The sequence below is a fragment of the Moschus berezovskii genome, chromosome 17, assembly GCF_049115385.1.
Source record: "Moschus berezovskii isolate FMDL1 chromosome 17, NW_MosBer_1.0, whole genome shotgun sequence".
In the NCBI taxonomy this organism is placed as follows: Eukaryota; Metazoa; Chordata; class Mammalia; order Artiodactyla; family Moschidae; genus Moschus; species Moschus berezovskii.
The window spans coordinates 73,726,991-73,752,979 of NC_142476.1; the positions used below are offsets into that span (position 1 = coordinate 73,726,991).

The 25,989-nt window shown below is 42.0% G+C and overlaps 1 protein-coding gene across 1 annotated transcript in view; it reads left to right on the top strand.

The window, feature by feature from the left end:
• The window catches only part of USH2A (usherin), a 969,245-nt gene that overhangs the window by 901,900 nt on the left and 41,356 nt on the right, over positions 1–25,989 (top strand). Inside the window, exons 64-66 of the mRNA XM_055419911.2 lie at positions 14,566–14,775; positions 18,602–18,840; positions 19,938–20,146. Of these exons, the coding sequence (XP_055275886.2) occupies positions 14,566–14,775; positions 18,602–18,840; positions 19,938–20,146 (658 nt within the window). The remainder of the gene's footprint in view (positions 1–14,565; positions 14,776–18,601; positions 18,841–19,937; positions 20,147–25,989) is intronic.

The window sequence follows — 25,989 nt, forward strand, 5'->3', positions numbered from 1 at the left end:
ATGAGGAATATGTGGTCTTTTATCTCTAACCTGAGTAGAGCTCAACTTCCTCTTGGAAGAGACATCACTGTTCAGTCTGGGGCCCATCTATCTCCTGCCTCAGTAAGGACTTCACTGTCTATAAGTCAGTCAAGGGCAGGAATCTTTTTTTTTTTTTTTAATTAACTTTTGGCTCTGCTGGGTCTTCATGTCGCACTGACTTTTCTCCATTTGCAACAAGCAGGGGCTACTCTCTAGTTTTGGGTCACTGGCTTCCCATTGAAGTGGCTTCTTCTATTGCAGAGTACAGGCTCTGGGGCACATGGACTTCAGTAGTGGCAATGCCCAGACTCTAGAGCTTAGGCCCAATAGTTGTGGTCCGTCCGTCCATCCGTTCCATCGCTCAGTCATGTCCAACTCTATGTGACCCCGTGGACTGTGGCCTACCAGGCTTCTCCATCCACGGGATTCTCCAGGCAAGAATACTGGAGTGGGTTACCGTTTTCTTCTCCAGGGGATCTTCCTGACCCAGGGATCGAAGTACACGGGCTTAATTCCTCCTTGAAATGGGGGATCTTCCAGGATCAGGGATGGAACTCATATTTCCTGCATTGGCAGGCAGTTTCTTCACCACTGAGCCAACAGAGAAGCCCCAGGACAGGACTCTTACTGACATACTAACACCTTGTACCTTCTTGTAAGCAAGAGGATGGAGAACTGTGATGGAACAGGCCTGGGCATGAGACCCCCTCCTCCACTCAGGGCTTCCTGGGTGGGAGATACCTTTAGCCAGAAACCAGAGCTGCCCCAGCACATTGAACACAGCAGCCCTGCTACTGTCGAATAGTTAGAATCTTCACGTTCTCTCGCATTCGATGCTCTCAACCATCCTGTTCTTCCAGGTGAAAATACTAAGTGAAAATCATGCAGGTTGAGAAAGATACTTAAGTTCTCATGGCCTCACTTGGTCATTAAAAAATGGGTGCATAATGAGAACCCAATTTTGTGTGTGGAGCAGGATGCCTGCTACATAGTAGGGTCACCTCCCCACTCTACCTTCATCGTTATTCAGTTACTGAGTCCGGCTCAACTCTGCCACCACATGGGCTGCAGCGCACCAGGCTCCTCTGTCCTCCACTGTCTCCCAAAGTTTGTTCAGTTCAGGTCCATTGAGTTGATGATGCCATATCTAATTATTCCATTCTCTGCCGCCCATTTCCTTTTGCCTTCAATCTTTCCCAGCATCAGGGTCTTTCCCAGTGAACAGTATGAATGATATGACACTGGAAGAGGAGCCCCGCAGGTTGGAAGGTGTCCAGTATGCTAGTGGGGAAGACCAGGGGGCAATTACTAACAACTCCAGAAAAATGAAGCAACTGGGCCAAAGTAGAAACTATCCTCAGTGTCTCACTAAATAAAAGAAGGAGGTACTTTCTTCCAAGAGGGAAGAGGCAGGTTAAGAAAACTCTTAAGTCTCTCAACAGTCATTAATACAATGTTAGAATGCAAACATCTCTAGTTAAGAGCATAGTTGGTACTAAAGAAGCGATGCTCCTTTGATGAAAGAGTTCAACCTTTCTTGTCCTTACTACTCTCTTCCCAGGAAAGGAATAACATGTCCATGTTTGCACAGCTAAGATTCTCTCCAACTCTGATAGTCTGATTCCACGTTTCTGGGACTAGCAACATGCTTCAAATTGTTTATTTTCTGTTGCCATCACTCTTAACTCTTTCCTTTCCTAAGCATTTTTTTTTTAATTACATTTAGAGAAAATTCATTGAGCACATTTTCTGTTTGGCTTTGGACTTGCATTTAATTAAGTCTGAATCCCACTAACATATTTCTGACCAGTGTGGAGGCTGATGTTTGGTTAGTTTCTCCCATGAGATGTAAGCTGCTCCCACCCACAATTCCCGCAGCTCAAGGTCTTAAATGATTTATTGATATTGGCTGACTCTAGCCGTGCGTGTGCTCTAAAACCCTAGAGCCTGAGCGCCACTGCTTAGACTGAAGGCCATCAGGACATTTCGTGAACAGAAATCTGAATTTTGCCACTTGGTCCAGGGACCGTGTCCTTTTTTGCTTTCAGGTTTTGTGTTCCAGCAGGAGGTCATTTCTACCTGTTTGTACGAGAGCACACAGGAGCAATGCTGGTTCACATGTACGCAGACCCCCTGTTCCTTTTCTGTCCCTCAGGGTGTCCCCTAGGACTCTATTCCTAAGCCCCTACTATCGGCAATCTCTATATTGCCTTTGAGACAAGTTATTCATCTAAAGATGGGTTGTTTCTCACCCTCCTTCAGACCCAATTCATTTAAGCCAAGTTTGATCCTCATGTCTCTTGTTGCAAGCTTCTTTACTGGACATAAAGCATTCAGTGCAACCAGATTTCCTCTAAGTGAATGTAGATAATGTAGAATTCTGACCTGCCCCCATGACTCTTCACAACTGGTTCCTGCTCCACAAGGTAGCTGTAAAAGGAGAAGGCTGTCCAAAGTCACCTGAAACTTAGGTCCTGTACGAATATCCAGGAAAGAGTGAGACATATTTCCTTCTTCCCCTTTGGCCTCTAAGCTGAGAATTTCATAGCTTGTCATTATTAAGCACCCGCCAAGTTCAAAGTGTATGATGAGTTGCTGGGATTGGAACTAGAAGCTAAACCCTCCAGGGGCTTAAAGTTTAGTTAATAAGGTAAAGAAACACACCCATGAACAATGTACTCATAAAAATACATGGATGGTAGTGTAAGCTGTGAAGACAGAGATCTGAGTGATGGCACAACAGACCTAGGGAGAAACAGACATGTCCTCAACCAGGAACAGAACAGTCTCCACACCAAACCCTCCTGGACACACTCTTTCCACTCTGGCCAGATTGTCTTGAGGAGCATGGGTAGTTCCTTGATATTAAAGATTGAATATCATTCCATAGGGGCTTCCCAGGTGGTTTAGTAGTAAAGAATCTGCCTGCCAGGAGATGCAGGTTCAATCCCTGAGTGAGGAAGATCCCCCAGAGAAGGAAATGACAACCCACTCCAGTGTTCTTGCCTGGGAAATCCCAGGGGCAGAGGAGGAGCCTGATGGGCTACAATCCATGGGGTTGCAAAAGAGTTGGACCTGACTGAGCGACTAAACATCATCATCATTCCATAGAGACTATTCAGTCTCACAAAAAAAATGCTCTTCCAGATCTCTCCATCCTTATGAGCAAATGCCTGTCTTAGCCTACCCACTGTGATTGGTACCTGGGAAAGGTTCAAAATGTTCTCCCCTTTGTCAATCAGGATTTCAGCAGGAAGTAGCATACTCAAACGTGCATTTAAGGAAAATTTAATGAAAAGGCTACATATGAGCTGTGGGCAGGATGAAGAGAATCAAAAAGGGATGTTGACATACCTAGGGTCTAGCCATCATTGGGAGCTATTACCTTACCCTCTAGACCTAAAGGGGCAAGGGGAAGAAGCTGTTTCTGTAACCCAGTAAATGCTATAGCCAGTGGGGAGGGGCTGCCCTGGATAAGCTCTGTCCTTGGAGAAGGAACACAGCCTGTTGCCAAACTGGGATGCCAGAGAGAGAGAGGGAGAAAGTGACAACTCTATCTTTTTGTAAATTGGGCCGCCGAGCAGAGAAGGGCAGAGAATGGATCTGGAGGCAAAGAGAAAATACCCCAGACATCCCCCATACCCCAAGTGGGTGCTGTTTCTCACCCAAGTTATGACAATGCCTTTCGAGGAGAATTCTTTCTGCACTGGAAGATCACCTGGCAAGCTTTGGCTTGTGACTCTATGATTATTGATAAAACACTCAGTAAATCTAAGTACTTGAACTAATGGTTTATTTCCATTAAATTCCAAACATCTTGATCTTTATGAAGCTGTCACATCTAGAGAGAGTAGCAAAAATGTTAACATATTGAAGTAAGTCAGATGCCTTCAATAGAAACCTTTAAGAAGACGGTCAAGACTTTATCTTGTAAATTGATTTATCTATCTGTTAATGTATCTGATCATTACTAAGATGCCTATAAGTGTCTAGGAAACTGTACAGTTCTCTCCCAAAGGCATATTTGCAATGAAACTGGAAACAAGATTCTTTTCTTTGAATAATGCATTGCCTTTCTTCAGTTTCCTTTTTTACATATCTGGAGGTACTTTTGAGAAATTTTAATAAGAAGGTAAAATGGAGGATGCCATCCAATCAACAAATTTTGATGTAGAAGCAATATTCTGAAAAGCCAGGCTTTCATTTATTCTAACCCTCAGAGTTCTAGAGTGGAGAAGTACTTGGAGACAAAGACACAGAGAGATATGGGCCGACCTCAGAATACGGTAAGGGTTTTCAAGCCTATTGTTGATCCATAACAGCTAAATGGACCCAGAAGTGAATTAGAGAATTGCTATTTAGTCTCACTTTCTCTACTAAGAAGTCATATCCTGACTTTTCACACAAATATAATAAAAACCATCATCGTGTATTTAGTGCTTGCTATGTACTGCTAAGGACTCTTAAAAGTTTTGCATGCATTAACTCATAATAATCATCTGAGGCAAGGATTATTCTAAATAATAACCCTTAGAAACCCTTAGTTAACATGCCCAATGGTACAGCTGGTAAGCGAAAGAACTGAAATTTGAACCTAGAATTCAAGTTCCACAGACTATGTTCTTAAATTCACCCTCTGGTTGCTCCAAATTGTGTTGGTGTACAGCTCTGGGGCTTTCAAAATCTTAGCAAAATATTTATAAATGTACTTATCCTCCACCCCATTTCTCAAAATTTATAGCAATTTTATTGCCCATAAATCTCAGAATAGTCCTGTGAGGTAGATATTATTTTTTCCATCATAATCAGGAAACTGAATGACAGAGCAAAGTGTCTAGTCAGGAAATGGCAGAGTCAGAACTTGGGTCCAAATGTTCTGACACCAGATCCCATCATTGTTCTGCTGAAACATAGCATCCTCAAGTCACCCCATCAAGAGCATGAACTCCTGACCCTGCAAAAATAAACTGACTCAGGTTGTAATCTGGGCTGCAGGACTTACTGTCACTGTTTCCTCAGCCAGTATTTCATTCTCTAAGCTTCAGTTTCCTTACCTCTAAAATTGGGATGAAAAAAAACTTACCTTAGTATTTTAGTTTTACAAACCAGGGTTCTTGACCTCCTTAATCAATAAAAATTGATCAGAGGCCAGAAAAAAAATTCAGACAGTGCTTTATTGGAGCCCCTGCTATAGCAGGGGGAGCAAGAACAAGTAACAGTTTCCCTTGCTAGCTCACTGAGGGTAGGGACAAGCTGGTTCCTTATATGGGGTGAGGGTAGGGGTATGTCCAGGGTTGGGTTAGAGGGGTGGATTAGGTGGTCTGCCCACCCCTTTGGTGATGTTGAGTTTTAAGTCAACTTTTTCACTCTTCTCTTTCACTTTCATCAAAGGCTCTTTAGGTCCTCTTCACTTTCTGCCATAAGGGTGGTGTCATCTGCATATCTGAGGTTATTGTTATTTCTCCCAGCAATCTTGATTCCAGCTTGTGCTTCATCCAGCCTGGCATTTCCCATGATGTACTCTGCATGTACGTTAAATAAGCAGGGTGACAATATACAGACTTGACATACTCCTTTGCCAATTTGGAATCAGTCCGTTGTTCCATGTCCAGTTCCAATTTTTGCTTCTTTTTTTTTGGGGCTCCAAAATCACTGCAGATGCTGATTGCAGCCATGAAATTAAAAGACGATTACTCCTTGGAAGGAAAGTTATGATCAACCTTGATAATATATTAAAAAGCAGAGACATTACTTTGCCAACAAAGGTCCGTCTAGTCAAGGCTATGGTTTTTCCCGTGGTCATGTATGGATGTGAGAGTTGGACTGTGAAGAAAGCTGATCGCTGAAGAATTGATGCTTTTGAACTGTGGTGCTGGAGAAGACTCTTGAGAGTCCCTTGGACTGCAAGATCCATCCAGTCCATTCTAAAGGAGATCAATCCTGGGTGTTCATTGGAAGGACTGATGCTAAAGCTGAAACTGCAATACTTTGGCCACCTCATGCGACGAGTTGACTCACTGGAAAAGACTCTGATGCTGGGAGGGATTGGGAGCGGGAGGAGAAGGGGATGACAGAGAATGAGATGGCTGGATGGCATCACCGACTTGATGGACATGAGTTTGAGTGAACTCCGGGAGTTGGTGATGGACAGGGAGGCCTGGCGTACTGTGATTCATAGGGTCGCAAAGAGTCAGACACGACTGAGCAACTGAACTGAACTGAACTGAACTGATATGGATTTCCCTAGTACCTCTGCTGGTAAAGAATCTGCCTGCAATTCAGGAGACCCTGTTTGATTCTTGGGTCAGGAAGATCACTTGGAGAAAGGATAGGCTACCCAGCCACTCCAGCATTCTTGGGCTTCCCTGTTGGCTCAGATGGTAGGAATCCACCTGCAATGTGGGAGTCTTGGGGTCAATCCCTGGGTTGGGAAGATCCCCTGGAGAAAGTTACCCACTCCAATATTCTTGCCCAGAGAATTTCATGGACAGAGGAGCCTGGAGGGCTATAATCGACGGGGTTACAAAGAGTTGGACGTGACTGAGCAACTTTCACTTTACACATGTTTGGAGCAGCAGGGAAAGTATTTGACTAGTACTTGCCTCTGTATAACAGGAAGTATTGTTTAAAGCATGATACATAGCAGCAGGTATGGATGCTGTGATGTTTGTGGTCATTTCCACCACTTCACTTCAGGGCTCCTCTCTGCAAAACAGCCAGTCTGTGCAGAGTTTGACAACAGCCTCAGGGCAGTATCTCAAACACTTTGAAGATGTGTCTATCTAGGATCTCCTTCAATAGAAAAAGCAGAGAGCTCAGGCTTTTACCTCACATTCCTGTAGGACAGGGCTGGCCCTACCACAAGCTATGTAAACATCTCTGTGCCTCTGTTGGTTGCCTTGTGTGTAAACTGGTTATGATGCTGATACCCCCTCACAGGATGTTGAGAGGATGAAGTAAATCAGCACATGTAATACCCTTATACAATTTTAGGTGCTCACTAAACCCATGAACTACTTTTACATATCCTCCATGAGAGCTGGACAGGACTGAGTTCCTGGTTTCTCTCAGGGAGAGCAGATACAGCAATTAAAAGGGAGTATGATAAGTTCCAAATTTTAATTATCATTAAAAACATTAAATGGAAGCTAATTTCAGTATTCTCCACTAATATGGAAGCCAGTTTTCCTCTTCTTACATTTTAGAAAACGAGTCATTCATATTTATTGAGCACCTCCAAAGGACATGGCTGTGTGCTGAGCAGTAGTGACAGAAGACATCCATTTCTAGTGAGGAAAATGTCTTGTAATCTCTTTACTAGCCTCACATCTCTGAATTTCAAAAGCACCAGTAGAAACGAACACAATGTTCTGCTGTACCCTTCTTCCCCTGGGTCCCAGAATTCAATTAAAATCATGTTCCATCTTGCCTGATGCAAAGTGTTTTAGATTAAAGCAGCCTGGAATGCAAGGACCATATCTGTAAAAGCATAACTATAATGGACCCAGCAAAACACCATGCAAACAGAGATGCTGAAAAAGTCTATTTGATGATGAAAGAAAATCAGATAGGTAGATGGTTAAATAGATAGCTACCCAGAGCTTTTCAGCCAGTGATTCCTTTATGAATGCAGCCTGCAGGACTGTTAATGAAATTCTTTAAAAATCTTATCATCATCATATCATTTCAGATTTATTGCCTTCTTTTTTTAGTCTCTCTTAACCTCAGTTCTGGCAAAGCCAATTTAGTGTATTGCTCTTTGAACATACTCAAAACCCATGGCAAGCTACCCTTTACAAAAGCATTGGTGTGAATGCCATGGGAAAATGTACTCCAGGTTGCAGATGAATTGATATGATTTCCTTGATTGTATCTTTTTATTTATGAGGCATAATTTATGAGCACTGAAGTGCAAACTGCAATGAGTGATGACTAACTGCAGCCCAAGTCATAAATCAGGAGCAGTGAAAGAAGAGGTGATTTTGATCGAATCTATTGAATTAGCTGTTGGCCTTAGCCAATACAGGTATCGGAAAGACCTTTTTAATATCTATTTGTCTCTCTCCTGGGAGTGTGATCACAATCTCATTACATGCCCCTAGGAAACAAATAATTTAATTGTTTGCCTGTTAACATGTAACCTATTTACTCTTCTTATTAATTACTGGCATGGCTGTTCATGTTGGACTTGTTTGTCTCTGATGTGAATTGTCATGAAAATATATTCATATTCTACAGTTTTTGTGAATAATGTTGCATCCCTAGTGCTGCTTGATATGAAACAATATTGTTGAAATATTTCTGTTTTATCAAAAATTGCCATTATTCCACAAGGAAGTAAGTTATAGAATATCACAGAAGTTACAGAGAACTGAAAAATTCCTCCATGTATTAATCCTCTGAGAGTCACAGTTATACTTCAACTTGTAATAAATAGCCTGAAAAAAAGTGCAAAATCTCAAGATGCTTCAAGGGGAAGGACAGCCTTATATTAGGAGTCATCAGATAAGAGGGTTTTTGTGAAAGATCACTGGTTGAATTTGGTTATTCCTATGTGTGTGTATTAGTTGCTCAGTTGTGTCTGACTCTACAACCCCCTATAGCCAGCCAGGCTCCACTCCATGGAATTCTTGAGGCAAGAATGCTGGAGTGGGTTGCTATCACTTCTCCAGGGGACCTTCCTGACCAAGGGACTGAACCTGAGTGTCCTGCTTTGCAGGCAGATTCCTTATCTCTGAGCCACTAGGAAAGTCCCATTATTCCTATGGTCCATTTTTATATGGAAAGTGATAACAAATACATGACCAACTAGACATCAAGTGGATTCTAACAGTATAGAAAGCTTTGCTAGGTTTGTTCTCTTGGTCTTATCAAGACTTGTAACATTTCCTCAACCAAAAGAATCATAAGGTATTTTCATAATTAAGAAACCCTGAAATTTTACATTAAGAATTTGTCTTTGCACTAAGACTGCACTTGGAAAATATTAGTCCTGGGGAATGTTATTTGAGAAAGTTATGAGCCATTGAGTGAGACAAAGCATTAAAATGAAAACTACAGTTAAGCATGGAAATTGGGCTAAAGGATAGTTAGGTCATTAATGTAAGCACCCAATGGCCCCCACGCCAAGGTTTCTAAAGCGTCTCTCCTCTCTCATCCTCACTGGAGTTGTGATTCCTTTGCTTTCTCTTTTACAAAATTTCTTACAAATGCTTCTGTTCACAAACTCTTGCTTTCCCTCTGGAATAAAATTAGGAGAGAAATTAAGGTGAGAGGAATTAACATTTTAAAAAGTTAATAACGTTCATCTGGGCTGCATGGGGGAAAAAATACCCAGCAAGTTCTAGAAATAACAGTATTTCAAGAAATTTGCACCTGAAGTGAAAACTAGGTGCCAAATGGTCATTCTACAAGAGCTAGTGAACTCTGGTTTGTTTGGAACTCTGGAAACTGTAATAAACTCGGTTGATGATCATTGCAATTGTAACATATTCAGCCAGATACATGCTGTGTGTTTATTTGAATGGCTGAAGGTAATGACAAAAGTAACGCAAAGTATAATTCTGAATAAACAACATGTGAATAGAAATTGAAAAAAACCTGTATGATTTCTGTACCTGGTTCTGCAGGGAATAGCTCTCTGTGTTTCTCAAACAAGTCTGGGCACAAGAATCACTTGGAAATGTTTTTAAAAGGTGGGTTCTGAGATCGTTTCACTAGAAATTCTCTTACAGGAACTCAAAATGATTCTGAAGATAATAGCCAAGGAGCACGTCTGGACAAAGACTCCTCTGAAGGAAAATTTGTAAAAGGCAGTTTTCAACAGAGGACAAACAATTGAACCCATTGTTTCCACAGCAGTGAGATTTGGGCAGCATGGTGACAGATGTTGACATTTCATGTAATTAAAACTTTTTAAAGCAACATATAGTAATTAGTCCTAGGAGGCTGGGAAAGTGGGCAGAGGATAAATAAAAGAACAATTTTATCTCTAATGGGCAACAGCATAAGGTTGGTAATAGTCACTAGTTAGATAACAAAAATTAGATGGAAAACAAATAGATCTACTCTTTTGCTAGTCAATGAGAAATTTTGGGATTAGATTATTTTCATTATTTTTAATTTATTCAAATATTTAATCTGTGTTTTCTATGACATCTTCTTACCTTGTAACTCCTTTCATGGTTTCACCCAAAACCCTGGAGAGGAAAGCACCCCATCTCAGCCAGCCCTAACTTGTTCTAATTAATAGCTCTAAGTTGGGAAACTCCTAACTCTTACAGTTGTAATGTGTGGGTATGTGTGTGTATATATGTGTACATGTGCAAATGTTCATTAAACCCAAATGATAAATAGAAACTTCAATCACCTTTAATTTTTTTTATTATCAAAGGATAAATATGTTCAACTAGATAGTGTGAGTGTGAGGATATTTTGCATAAACAAAAGATGAAATGTATCCTTTTTTTCACTCTTGAGCATGAAATTCATAAACTGCACTTTAGTTTTCAACTCTTAAAAAGTCCCTTCTTTTTTCTGAGTAACTCATACATTGTTTATATACCCTGGTGGCTCAGTGGTAAAGAATCCACCTGCAATACAGGAGATGCAGGTTTGGATCCCTGAGTGAGGAAGATCCCCTGGAGAAGGAAATGGCAACCCACTCCAGTGTTCTTGCCTGGGAAATCCCATGGACAGAGGAGCCTAGTGGGCTACAGTCCATGGGGTCACAGAGAGTCAGATATGACTTAATAACTAAACAACAGCAACAAGAATATGTGAGGGGATCTTGGAATACAAATCAGGTGGGTTGGTTTATTAGTTAGGTAAATAAGAGGTAGATAGGTGGCAGATAGATATAGATATTGTGTTAGCGAAAAAGTTCATTCAAGTTTTTTCATAACATCTTATGGAAAAATGCAAATGAACGTTTTTGCCAATCTGATAGGTAGCTAGACAGACAGACTAGTAGGCAACTCTACCTGGGTGCTCAAGATATCTCATTTCTTAACGTTTATGTAGGTTCATTAAAAATAGAAGATCAGAGTATACTACTCACATTTCCCCATACAAGATCTCTGCTTTTTATCTACTGTATAAAGATGGACCTAAATCTTGGGGCCATTATTTCTCAGTAAAAATAAACCATAAGCATAATCTGTTAGTATTTTTATCCTGAACCTTAAGCTATACTTTAGTTTCTTTATCTCCTGTTTAGCTGAGCATAGACAAAAATTTACAGCAATTTTTAGATAAAGTGCTTTTTACCTTGAGAGAGAGAAAGACGGAAAGAGAATCAGTGACAGTTTCTTTCTGCCTTTTTTTCTGGTAGTTTGGCATAAGAGATACTGCCTTGTGGGGCAAGTCTTGAGAAATCCATAATGCTTCATTAGCACAGCTTTCTTCATTGTAACTGCTTTCATTTTCAGAGGAGCTCATGTAAATAGGATGCTCCTGCTTTGCATAAACATGTTGATTTATATGAATGCTATTTTGATCTCAAATTGATTGAATACTAAAAAGAAAGACTAGGAAAAAAGCACTGTATTATGAAGGTCTCCTGTCAAAGACAAAAGACACTAGAGCCTACATTCATTCCCAGTTACTGATGGAGAATTCTGTATGGCCCAGTTTAAAAAAAAAAAAATTCTAGAGAAATACAGTAAAATACTACATTATTGAGACTCAAGTGTTTTAAAATACCATGGGTTAAATTATATTTAGGAACTAGAACTTCATCCCATAAAAACTCATGCAACACAGAAAAGCATGAGGTCTAGACCTAACTGCCAACATGAGCATTAAAAAGCCTTAATAGATTTGGTGCTCAGTAGTTAATCCACCTGCCAATGCAGGAGACACAGGAGATGCAGGTTTGATCCCTGGGTCAGGAAGATCCCCTGGAGGAGGGCATGGCAACCCTCTCCAGTATTCTTGCCTAGAAAAACTCACGGACAGAAGAGCCTGGTGGGCTACAGTCCATGGGGTCTTCAAGAGTTGGACATGACTGAGTGACTAAGCACGAATTAATTGGCAACTTGCTGAATTTTTATTTTGTCAAACCCAGATGCACTTTCCTCCTTATGTTCTTCTCCATCCTTGTGACCCCTACTAAAATCCTGTATGCACTTTTACCAACCAAAGCCTTACACTTGGCAAAGAGTTTGATATCAGTATGTTCACCTTATTTTGTATCCCTTTCTCAAGAATATTTATTTTCAAACTGTCATCTATTGTGTAATCAAAAATGCCTTCCTACCCTCCAGAAAGAAATTTTCAATAAAAGAGGTTAGTCTGGAGCAGACTGAAGTCAGAGGCTCTTTCTCATCAGCCTTACAGTCTGACCTCCTCATCAATTATTTCCTATAGCTGCTCTCTCTGTTGTAAGACTGACCATGGACATTCCAGAGAGGGTGGTAAGAGCAGCTATTGTGTTCTGCCCTGGACTCTGGTTTCCACGGAACCTGGCTCTCGCATTGCTAAGACAGTTTTCTGCTCCTTACAACCCTGGGTCTATCAAAACAAACCTTCATCATTCAAGACAACCTGGGTATGTCTGTTTACCCTTGCAAGCTGAGATTTTACCTTATCCAGAATTGCAAGTAATTGTCTATAGACAAGTCGTTTAATATCCATAATCCTGAGTATCTTATTTATTTGTATGGATGACATACAGAAATCAAAAGCACAGCTTACTGGAAAGAGCAATAAAATTTCCTGGAGAGTAGGATTTTAGTTTTAGGTCTTGTGATTTCTGTCACCTTGAACAAGAGAGTCACATTTCAGAGGCTTGATTTCCTCATCTGTAAAAGGGGCCAATAATATATTCTCCAGCCACCTTATAAAGTTGTGTTTGTGAGGACCTAGTCAGTGAACATTTGTTAAAGTGTCTTGTAAAGTATAAAATTTATACAAATGTGAGTGATTATTTTGCACATGATGGGAGCAATGGATCAGAACCCTGAAAAGAGCAGGCTCTACTTAGTAAATAGGTTGCTGCTGCTGCTAAGTCACTTTAGTTGTGTCCGACTCTGTGTGACCCCATAGACGGAAGCCCACCAGGCTCCCCCGTCCCTGGGATTCTCCAGGCAAGAACACTGGAGTGGGTTGCCACTTCCTTCTCCAATGTGTGAAAGTGAAAAGTGAAAGTGAAGTCGCTCAGTCATGTCCGACCCTTAGCGACCCCACGGACTGCAGCCTACCAGGCTCCTCCATCCATGGGATTTTCTAGGCAATAGTACTGGAGTGGCTTGCCATTGCCTTCGAGTAAATAGGTTAGTTCTCTCTTTTTTAAATGTGGCATGTATATCAATTACTTCTCAATAAAACTGGGGGTGAAAAACAGGGCTTCTGGCAATCCTATCAGCAACAGACTGGAGATTTGCTCTTGACCATAATTCAAGAGCAATTCAACATCAGAAAATTTACTTTTAGAGAAATCTACAAAAAAAAAAAAAAAGTACAGAAACACTGAGTTAGCCTAACTGCTGAAAGCTCTCTGATATTCATTAAACTCTCTTAAAGATATTATTGTTGTTGTAAAATAAAAATGAAACTAAACTCTCACTGCAAAGTGTTCTCCTAGAGTGTTTCCTAAATATCTTGCATTTGAACATTTCCACATGCTCTTTTAACATCACACACCTACAACATGTGTACTACAGAATCAAGTTTTCAAGACTTACCTTTAAAAGCTCAAAACAAATATATATAATTAAATACATATAACTATATATGTTATAAATAGACAGTTATAAACCATATGTATTATATGAATTATAATATTCATATATGTGTATATATGTGTGTGTATACACACACTTACACACAAAGACACCAAATGCAGAAAAATTTTCCTGAAGTTAGACTTGCCCAACATGAAAGCTTACTAAGGAAGACTCCTACTCCTAAACATGCAGACAGTCCACTCGTATTGCCATTTAGATCTATCATCCTGATTGATCACTGTGTAGTTGGCTATTATTGGGCCTAATTTAACCCTATCCACTCACACATCCATCTACTCTGTCTATTGTACCTGACATTCTACAAATTACTTACTCATGCAAATAATGACCTAAGGCAACCTTTTAGGATATTCGTGTTTAATTATACAAATGGTGCTTGATAAATAAGATTATACCTTCTTCCATATGTTTATTCCCTCCTTGATGAAAGGAAAATTTAATTTTCATGCAGATTGAGTGAGGACAGGGTTTAAGAACTGCTGAGTTTTATGGAGTCTGCAGATCCATCCGGTTTGCAGAAACTGACAAAAATAACTCCATGCCCGGCACGGGGATGAGCAGCTTTTCATTAGGCTTAAATCAGCTGATTGCATTTGGAAACCGAGGTTCTAATCAACCCCTCTGTGTTCACAGGGTCAAAGGCTAAAATGAGGGAAGACCTGCCCTCCTTTGCGATTGTGAAGTTCCAGAATCACAGTTTCTCTCATTCTGTTGTGTTCAGTTGCTCTGGTTGCCAGCTTCTTTGCAGCTAGAGGTTACCTTGCTTTTGATGGGTCTTACTGATTTCTCTTTGGAGGTCTGGGCCGTGAATTCAGCAGGAAAAGCCCCCAGCAGCTGGACGCGGTGTAGAACTGGACCTGCCCCCCCAGAAGGTCTCAGGGCCCCCAAGTTCCATGCGGTCTCTGCTACCCGAGCAGTGGTCAACATCAGCGCCCCCCGGAAGCCCAACGGGATTGTCACTCTCTACAGATTGTTCTCCAGGAGCACCAGCGGGGCCCAGACAGTGGTGAGCAGCAGTATTCTGATTGGTTTACTTAAATAATCAAGCTTGGTGCCCTTGCTTTTTGTTAGCCTTGATCCTTCTTTCTTATCCATCTGTTCTCAGTTGCCCCGTAGTGACCTTAGTGACACAGAGATCCCACTGCAAAGAAATAGCATCAGGAAACATACAGAAGATATGTAAATGCTTGGGGTGAGGAGGGCTAAAGGTGGTATTCAAGACTCCTCCGATCTTGTAAGAAGCCTAAGACTTAGAGATAATCAAATTAATTGAATGAATTTAATTAGGATACACATGTCAAGCACTTAACATAGTAGTGGCTTGTAGTAAGGGGCCAGAAACAGTCTTTGTCAGTGATGTAAATGTTAATATGAAAAGGGGAAAAAAACAGAGCAAAGGAAAACCTCGGAATCCCCTTTTGGCATGAGCAAATCTCTAATAATACACTGAAAACTCAGTCTTTCGAGAAAGTTCTAGGTCTTTGGAAAAGACATCAGAATAGTTCAGCTCAGCCCTACTCCACTGTTCATGCACTAACACATTTGGGGCACATTGAGGAGATAAGACAGTCCTGTGGCGGGAAATCACCTTTCACATTGTGTTTTAGCCCAGCCACTGGCTGAAAAGGACACTAGTAATCAACTAGTCTGGTTCCTGCATTATTTAAACCAAGAGACTACCATCCTGGAGATGAAGTCTCTTTTCTCGGCAGGACAGCTGGTATCACTCTCACATTTCTCATGAATAAGTATAGATTATAATACTTTGTTCACACAAACCTCATAGAGAAATTGTGCATATCCCAGTATTACATGATAAATTATTTAGACTGATTGAGGGAACAATTTTGGCAAGTGTGGAAAAATCCTTTGAGGCCAGCGTGCCAGGTATGGAAACACAATTTCAAAAGATCACTCACATGCAAGGAAGTCTCATATTGAATGTTAAAGAAATATTAGCATATTTTCTACAAGGCTTCCGATTCAATAAATATAGATGATGTAAATACAATCAACCCTTGATTATCCATGCTTATAAAATGATAATATTAATAAACTAAAATAATTTATATTTGGAGTGCCTTGTATACATTTTTCTAAATAATAGGTAGCTCTTCTTAATTAAATGTTGCTTATGTCAATGTGAAAATGAGTTTCTAGTTTCCTGAGCTGTTCTTCCAAAGAGCACTCAATAAAACCACAATAAAGTAAAAAACATTTGCTCCAGATAAACTAAAAAGTTTATAATGCAACAAAGGTTCAGTTCAGTCAGTTCAGTTCAGTCGCTCAGTCGTGTCCGACTCTCCGCGACCCCATGAATCACAGCACGCCAGGCCTCCCTGTCCATCACCAACTCCCGGAGTACACTCAAACTCATGTCCACAGAGTCGGTGATGCCATCCAGCCATCTCATTCTCCATCGTCCCCTTCTCCTCCCGCCCCCAACCTTTCCCAGCATCAGAGTCTTTTCCAGTGAGTCAACTCGTCTCATGAGGTGGCCAAAGTATTGGAGTTTCAGCTTTAGCATCAGTCCCTCCAATGAACATCCAGGATTAATCTCCTTTAGAATGGACTGGTTGGATCTCCTTGCAGTATAAGGGACTCTCAAGAGTCTTCTCCAACACCACAGTTCAAAAGCATCGATTCTTCGGCGATCAGCTTTCTTCACAGTCCAACTCTCACATCCATACATGACCACGGGAAAAACCATTGCCTTGACTAGACGGACCTTGGTCGGCAAAGTAATGTCTCTGCTTTTTAATATACTATCAAGGTTGGTCATAACTTTCCTTCCAAGGAGCAAGCGTCTTTTAATTTCATGGCTGCAATCAGCATCTGCAGTGATTTTGGAGCCCAAAAAAACAAAGTCTGACACTGTTTCCAAAGGTAACTGAGGAAAAAAGTGTATTTCGTATAGAACAACACCTTTAGAGAAACACATGGACTTTCAAACTCTTAAATATATATAAATATATCGAAAAAGCAATAGAGTTCCAGAGAAATATCTGCTGCTGCTGCTGCTAAGTCGCTTCAGTCGTGTCCGACTTTTTGCGACCCCATAGACGGCAGCCCACCAGGCTCCCCATCCCTGGGAGTCTCCAGGCAAGAACACTGGAGTGGGTTGCCATTTCCTTCTCCAATGCAAGAAAGTGAAAAGTGAAAGGGAAGTCTCTCAGTCGTGTCTGACTCTTAGCGACCCCATGGACTGCAGCTCACAAGGCTCCCCCGTCCATGGGATTTTCCAGTCAAGAGTACTGGTTGGTGCCATTGCCTTCTCTGAGAGAAATATCTACTATTGCTTTATTGACTACGCCAAAGCCTTTGACTGTGTGGATCATAACAAACTGTGGAAAATTCTTAAAGAGACAGGAATATCGGATCACCTGGACATGGAACAACAGACTGGTTCCAAATCGGGAAAGGAGTATGTCAGTGCTGTATATTGTCACCTTGCTTATTTAACTTCTATACAGAGTACACCATGCGAAATGCCAGATTGAATGAAGCACAAGATGGAAATCAAATGGCAGGGAGAAATATCAATAACCTCAGATATGCAGATGACACCACCCTTATGAAAGAAAGCAAAGAACTAAAAAGTCTCTTGATGAAGGTAAAAGAGGAGAGTGAAAAAGTTGGCTTAATACTCAACATTCAAAAACCTAAAATCATGCCATCCAGTCCCATCACTTCATGACAAATTGATGGGGAAACAATGGAAACAGTGGGAGACTTTATTTTGGAGTGCTCCAAAATCACTGCAGATGGTGACTGAAGCCATGAAATTAAAAGACACTTGCTCCTTGGAAGAAAAACTATGATCAACCTAGACAGTGTATTAAAAAGCAGAGACATTACCTTGCCAGCAAAGGTCCATCTAGTCAAACCTATCATTTTTCCAGTAGTTGTGTATGGATGTAAGAGTTGGACCATTAAGAAAGCTGAGTGCCAAAAATTGATGCTTTTGAACTGTGGTGTTGGAGAAGACTCTTGAGAGTCCCTTGGACTGCAAGGAGATCCAACCAGTCAATCCTAAAGGAATGCAGTGCTGAAAATTGATTGAAAGGACTGATGCTGAAGCTTAAGCTCCAATACTTTGGTCACCTTGTACAAAGAACTGACTCATTGGAAAAGGCCCTGATGCTGGGAAAGATTGAAGGAGGGAGGAGAGGGGGACGACAGAGGATGAGATGGTTGGATGGCATCACCGACTCAATGGACATGAGTTTGAGTAAGCTCTGGGAGTTGGTGATGGACAGGGAAGCCTGGCGTGCTACTGTCGGTGGGATCACAGTCGGACACAACTGAGTGACTGAACTGAACTGACTGATATATGAAATATATTTCAAGTTCATGATACTCAACTTTAGAATTTGAGGGGAGTTTTGATACTCAAATTATTGATCCACACAAGTAACAATGGCAGAATATGAACCTTAGAAAACGTTGAGTTTGAAATATAATTCAAATATAGATTTTTTTCGAAAAGACATCATTCTGAGGGCCACAGAACTTGGTCAATATTTTGTGAGCTTTGTGCCATTTTCTAGTATTTATGGTAATGGAACAACACTGTGCCTTGTGATTCCTATCCTGTGGCCTCAAACTTCTATCTAACTGTTATCTCATTGCATTTTTTGTCATGGTAAGCCATGCCTCTCCCACTGGGTTGGTCATTCCTGAGGGTAAATACTGTGCTGGATGCTAGGGTGCATTTCCCAGAGCAACTAGCGAGGCACTGTTTTCAGAGAATGTATGGTACATGATAAGAGTGAACCAACTGTCTGTGACTTGCGACCCGGCCTCATCTAGCCTTCTCTCTCCTTCTACAGCTGGCCGAAGGCCTGGCCACCCAGCAGACTCTTCACAGCCTGCAGCCCTTCACGACCTACTCCATTGGGGTGGAGGCCTGCACTTGCTTCAATTGTTGCAGCCAAGGGCCAACAGCAGAGCTGAGAACTCCTCCTGCTCCACCCACAGGATTGTCCTCTCCGCAAATCCAGATGCTGGCCTCGAGGACAGCCTCCTTCCAGTGGAGTCCGCCGCTGTTCCCCAATGGTGTTATTCAAAGGTAGTGTGGGAAAACCAAAGGGAGAAATAAACCAAAATAAGACATGCACACAGACCTTCAGCTTCCCACCCCTCCCCAGGAAGACACGCTGACTGAACAGGTACCTGTAGCAAAATGGGCTTCCCGGGTGGCTCAGACAGTGAAGAAGCTGCCTGCAATGCAGGAGACCCAAGTTTGTCCCCTGGGTTGGGAAGATCTCCTGGAGAAGGGAATGGCAACCCACTCCAGTATTCTTGCCTGGAGAATTCAAGGGACAGGGGAACCTGGTGGGCCACAGTCCTTGAAGTTGCAAAGAGTTGGACACGACTGAGCAACTAACACTTCATTTCACTTTATAGCAAAATAGACAAATCGATGAATGGTCACATTCTTTACAAAGTGTTTCAATCATAAAGTCAGCGAAGGATAGAAAGGTGAACAACAAAAATAAGAAACACAAGGCAGGGACCTTCCTAGCAGTCCAGTGGCTAAGACGACATCCTTCCACTGCAGGAGGCACAAGTTTAATCCCTGGTCCTTCGTGACTTTCAGTGCTGCCAAAACAATGAAAGAAAGATGAGGGAGTGTGTTTCCCTTCATTGAAAGAATGTGCTCCTCCTCGTGGTTCCCTGGAATTTTTCACTCTGCAGGGCTCAGCTAGAACATAAGGAACTTCTGTGGCTGAATCAGAATTTCTTTGATGTAATTTAAAGTGTTGTAATGAACCACTGTTTGAAAGAGCAAAGAAGTTATTTCACTCAAAATAATCTGTAGAGAGAAGAGAGATTCTTTATTTCCGACAGGAGGAGTTTTATCACTGTCCTCTAAAAAGAGAAATATCTTATCTGTACCAACAAGGATTCCTGACTGCTGGGTGGACAGCAACATGTGTATACATGGGACTTCTCTTATCACTTCTCTGGTTGCATCTGCTGCCCACTTCCAACAGTGTTAAATAAAGTGTTTCTGAAAGCAGCCGTCTCCCACAAGTGGGAGTTTTAATGTGCTGGTAGTTCGGTGAAAGCAAAATGGCTTCTCACTAAACATTATCAGGTTTAAAAGAGAGTTAGACTAATTCCACTGACTGTTTCATCTTTATGTGTTCCTTCTCCTTCCAGCTATGAGCTCCAACTCTACATGGCATGCCCTCCGGATTCAGCCACCCCCTGTACCCCCAGCCAAACTGAGACCAAGTACAGGGGGCCAGGGCAGAGAGCCAGCCTTGAGGGTCTCCAGCCCTACACCACCTACAAGCTGAGGGTGGTGGCCCACAACGAGGTGGGCAGCACGGCCACCGGATGGATCAGCTTCGTCACCCAAAAAGAATGTGAGTAGAAGTGGCTGCCACCATGTGCCAGAGAGGCAGCAGGGCAGCCAGAGGGGAGGTTTGTCCTGAAGGGAGTGGAGAACGGTTCGCTAAATGGATTGAGTTTTCCATCCCAGTGAACGCTACTGAGACATCCATGAAGACAACTATCGGGGAAAAATGCCCATTGGATTAAATAACATGGAGATCAAGAGGGAATTTAGGGAGGACTTCCCTGGTGGTCCAGTGGCTAGGACTCCGTGATCCCAAAGAGGGGGCCCCAATTTGATCCCTGGTCAGGGAACTAGATCCCACTTGCCATAACCAAAGATCCTGAGTGCCACGACTAAGACCCAATGCAGCCAGATAATTTTTTTTTAAAAAAAGAATGAATTTAGGAAGATTTGTCATGTGGCAATGGGATGAAAACCAATTTAGAGAAAGTTAATATATGGGTAAGATGAAAATGCCAAAGCCTTTGACTGTGTGGATCACAATAAACTGTGGAACATTCTGAAAGAGATGGGAATCCCAGACCACCTGACTTGCCTCTTGAGAAACCTGTATGCAGGTCAGGAAGCAACAGTCAGAACTGGACATGGAACAACCGACTGGTTCCAAGTAGGAAAAGGTGTACGTCAAGGTTGTATATTGTCACCTTGCTTATTTAACTTATATGCAGAGTACATCATGAGGAACGCTGGGCTGGAAGAAGCACAAGCTGGAATCAAGATTGCCGGGAGAAATATCAATAACCTCAGATATGCAGATGACACCACCCTTATGGCAGAAAGTGAAGAGGAACTCAAAGGCCTCTTGATGAAAGTGAAAGAGGAGAGTGAAAAGGTTGGCTTGAAGCTCAACATTCAGAAAACAAAGATCATGGCATCTGGTCCCATCACTTCATGGGAAATAGATGGAAAAACAGTGGAAACAGTGTCAGACTTTGTTTTTTTGGGCTCCAAAATCACTGCAGATGCTGATTGCAGCCATGAAATTAAAAGACGCTTGCTCCTTGGAAGGAAAGTTATGACCAACCTTGATAGTATATTAAAAAGCAGAGACATTACTTTGCCAACCAAGGTCCGTCTAGTCAAGGCAATGGTTTTTCCCGTGGTCATGTATGGATGTGAGAGTTGGACTGTGAAGAAAGGTGATCGCCGAAGAATTGATGCTTTTGAACTGTGGTGTTGGAGAAGACTCTTGAGAGTCCCTTATACTGCAAGGAGATCCAACCAGTCCATTCTAAAGGAGATCAATCCTGGATGTTCATTGGAAGGACTGATGCTAAAGCGGAAACTGCAATACTTTGGCCACCTCATGCGACGAGTTGACTCACTGGAAAAGACTCTGAGGCTGGGAAAGGTTGGGGGCGGGAGGAGAAGGGGACGACGGAGAATGAGATGGCTGGATGGCATCACCGACTCTGTGGACATGAGTTTGAGTGTACTCCGGGAGTTGGTGATGGACAGGGAGGCCTGGCGTGCTGTGATTCATGGGGTCGCGGAGAGTCGGACACGACTGAGCGACTGAACTGAACTGAACTGAAGATGAAAATAGACGGTGAAGATGACTTTTTTGTAATTTTCAAAAATTTTAATGAACCGATTTTGTAATTTTATTTTTTAATTTTGACTGTGCTGGGTCTTCATTGCTACGTGGGATTTTCTCTAGTCGCAGCGAGCAAGGGGTACTATATGGTTGCGGTGCACAGGCTTCTCACTGCAGTGGCTTCTCTCGTTTCAATGCAGAGGCTCCAAGCATGCAGGCATCAGTAACTGCAGCCTGAGGGCTCAGAGCACAGGCGCAGTAGCTGTGGTGCAGGGCTTAGTTGCTCCACGGCATGTGGGATCTTCCTGGATCAGAGATTGGACCCATGTCTCCTGCATTGGCAGGTGGATTCTGTACCACGGAGTCACCAGGGAAGCCTTATGTATTTACTTTTAGATAACTTTTTGGAAAAGTTTGTCACTCCTTTTCCTTACAAATGACATAATCGCTCACATTGCCAGTAAGCACTGAAATCTGGCCCTTCCAGGAAGAACACAAGGGCTCCTGAGTGCAGAAACGGGCAATTAACTAATTCATTGTGTCCTTATATTTCTATAAAATAACTTTTTTTCAGAATTGATAAGGTTTATATGTCTACTTTTTAAAACTGGCAAATACAAAATGTATTAGGAAGTACTTATAATCAGAACCAGCTATGTAGTCTGTGGGGTCCACTGGAAAATAAAAATACGGGGTCCCTTGTTCAGAAATCATTGAGAACTTCAAGACAAGGACAGCAGAGCATCAGACTAAGTCTATAATTCTTCTACATGAGGGGCCCTGGGCAGCTACATGGATTACACACCCATGAAGCCAGTCCTGCTTATTATCCCACTACACCCAGAGGCAACCACCATTAATATGTTGGCGTAATTTATTCCTTTAATCCCTTTTTATGTATGCAGCTTTTATTACATGGTTGAGATCATACGCTAATGAAAATTTAATATCTGATTTTTATACTTGATATTATTTTATTTGCATTTTCCATGGCATTAAAAACTCTTAGCCACCAAGGTTCAGTTCAGTTCAGTTCAGTTCAGTCGCTCAGTCGTGTCCGACTCTCCGCGACCCCATGAATCACAGCACGCCAGGCCTCCCTGTCCATCACCAAGGTTAATGGCTGTATAATATTCCATCATGTGAATTAGTTGAGCCATTCCAGTTGTTTCTAATATTTTCCTTTTATAAATGTGGTGAGAAATGAACAAATCTTTATGTGAATGTCTGATTATCTTCTTAAATGGAATTTATCTCCATCAGGTATTTAAATGGAACTTACTACATCAAGTATTTTAAGTTTTTGAACACTTATTGCAAATTTGCTTTCCAATAACAGATTATAATCTCATTTGACACTGACATTTTTAAAAATGAGAGATATATATTCATAAAAATTCAGTGCCTCATACACAGACCTTAATGTGGCTGAGCAACAATATAGCAGGATGTTAGCAAAAGGTCATTTTTAAAGAGCTTGCTTATTGCTGGCACTGTTCAAGCATTTGACAAATAATCCTTACCACAGACCTATGAAGTTAATTCCTATTATTAACCAGATTTACAGATGAGAAAGCTGAGGCAGGGCTACGGACTGTGCACTACAATTCCAGGATGCTGTTTACGTCCGTTAGAATCTGAACGGAGGCCCCTGGGGCTCTGTGAGGAGCTAAAGGTAGCGCTTCAATCCTTCCATCTTCCACACTTAGAAAGTGGAAGTGTTTCTCTAAGTTCAGGATCAGTCAGCTCAGCAGCACCCTCGATACTGCTGTATTAACGATCAACTAGCCCCTACTATCTGTAAGAGAGATTTCAGACCCTCTCCACCCTCCTCCAACCCCTCACTGCTCCTCACCCTGTTCCGACACGCCCTCACCATCCTCACCCACCTGCAGGACTCCTTCCTCATAATTCACCAGGAAAGGAAAAGTCATCGATTAGTAACTGTCTTGCTTCCCACCCCAGACAGCCACATGCCCTACATTCCATGATCCCCATCAGGGACACGGCAGGAAGGCGTGGTCCTTCCATCTGAAATAGACCCTCCTCTTGTGTTTTGACCACCACTTCTGTCAATACTGATCACCGTTTTTCTATCCCTAGTACATCACTGTTGCTTCTACCCTTCTAATTGCAAAGCAAACAAACTCCATTTCCCTTTTGATTCCTGTCCAGGCTTCTCGCCCCAGGGCACAACTCTTCTTTAAGAATGGTCTTCAAGTGCTTTCCCATTTTCTTTCTTCCCACATTTTATTTAGCTTCCTTCCAACTGATTTCCACATAGTCCCTGCATGAAAATCTCTTCCTAAATTTGCCCTTGACCTCCACACCGATAATCCATTGGGCATTTTTCACCAGTAATCACATTGACTTCTTGGGAACATTCAGTGAGATTGAACCCTCGATCCTTGGTTAAAAAGTGGTTCTCCATACTTTGCATGGCAAGTCACTCCCAGTTTTCCTCTGCCTCTTTGTATGTTCAATTTTATTTCTTTTATTTTTTTAATACTTATTTATTTGGCTGTATCAGGTCCTAGCTGTGGCAGTCAAGATCTTCACTGCGTCATGTGGGATCTTTTGTTGCAGGGCACAAACTCTCTAATTGTGGTACACGGGTTCTGTGCAGGTTAAGTTTCTCTGCAGCATGTGGGCTGTTAGTTCCCTGACCAGGAATTGAACCCATATCCCCTATACTGCAAGGCAGATTCAGTGGTAAAGAATCCACCTGCCAATGCAGGAGACACAGGAAAAGTGGGTTGGATCCCCTGGGTCAGGAAGATCCCTTGGAGGAGGAAATGGCAATAATGGCACTCCAGTATTCTTGCCTGAAAAATCCCCTGGACAGAAGAGCCTGGTGGTCTAGAGTCCATGGGGTCACAATGAGTCGAACACAACTGAGTCAGTGAGCACGCACGTACCTTCTTAACCTCTGGACCACGAGGCAAGTCCCTGTTCCATTTTAGTCAACTTTGTTGGTTGATCTTCCGCTAATCAAGTTCTTTAAGCTTCAACCCCAAACTTTCTCTGCCCACACTCTCCCCTTACCCCCCGCCTTCCTTCTTTTTTCCTTCTTCTTCTCCTGCCTCACCTCTTCCCTCTTCGGGTGAGTTCATCTCTTCCAAGGCTTCCATTGCAAAGGCTGACTCCCAAATGGTCACCTTCTCCCTGAGCCCTCAGCTTGAAACCCAGACACCCATACCCAGCTTCCACACCTCTCTTTGAGCTTTTCATAATCAGCTTGAGTTTGGAAGACTCCCTGACAGAGCTTATATCTTCTCCCTTAAATCTGTGCTTCCTTTAGCCTCATTCTCTCCATTTTATTTCTAGCACTGGGCAGAGTGTCTTAGATACCCAGAATGTGTTGTTTATGGAGTGAGTGAAGGCATCAGAACTTCCTTGATATTAGAGAAGTAGCTAAAAGTTGCATTAGTACCGAAGGAGAAAGGGTTCTCTTAATCTGCTTACTGAATCCACAGACATGGAAAAACACGACAAATAACTGGCTGTCATATGGGGTTTAAATACTATTTATATTCCTTTTAACTCATTATACAAACTAGCAGAGAGAAAATGTGGATCAGAGAATACAAACCACAAGATGCTTTGAAGATAGCATTTGCAGTTTTATATAAATGTAATCACATGTACATGGTTTTGGAAAAGGCAGAGGAACCAGAGATCAAATTGTCAATATCTGCTGGATCATCGAAAAAGCAAGAAAGTTCCAGAAAAACATCTATTTCTGCTTTATTGACTATGCCAAAGCTTTTGACTGTGTGGATCACAATAAACTGTGGAAAATTCTGAAAGAGATGGGAATACCAGACCACCTGACCTGTCTCTTGAGAAACCTGTATGCAGGTCAGGAAGCAACAAAATAGTTCCAAATAGGAAGAGTACGTCAAGGCTGTATATTGTCACCCTGCTTATTTAACTTATATGAAGAGTACATCATGAGGAATGCTGGGCTGGAAGAAGCACAAGCTGGAATCAAGATTGCCGGGAGAAATATCACTAACCTCACACATGCAGATGACACCACCCTTATGGCAGAAAGTAAAGAGGAACTAAAGAGCCTCTTGATGAAAGTGAAAGAGGAGAGTGAAAATGTTGGTTTAAAGTTCAACATTCAGAAAACTAAGATCATGACATCCAGTACCATCACTTCATGGCAAATAGATGGGGAAACAGTGGCTGACTTTAATTTTTGGGCTCCAAAATCACTGCAGATGGTGACTGCAGCCATGAAATTAAAAGACACTTACTCCTTGGAAGGAAAGTTACGACCAACCTAGATCGCATATTAAAAAGCA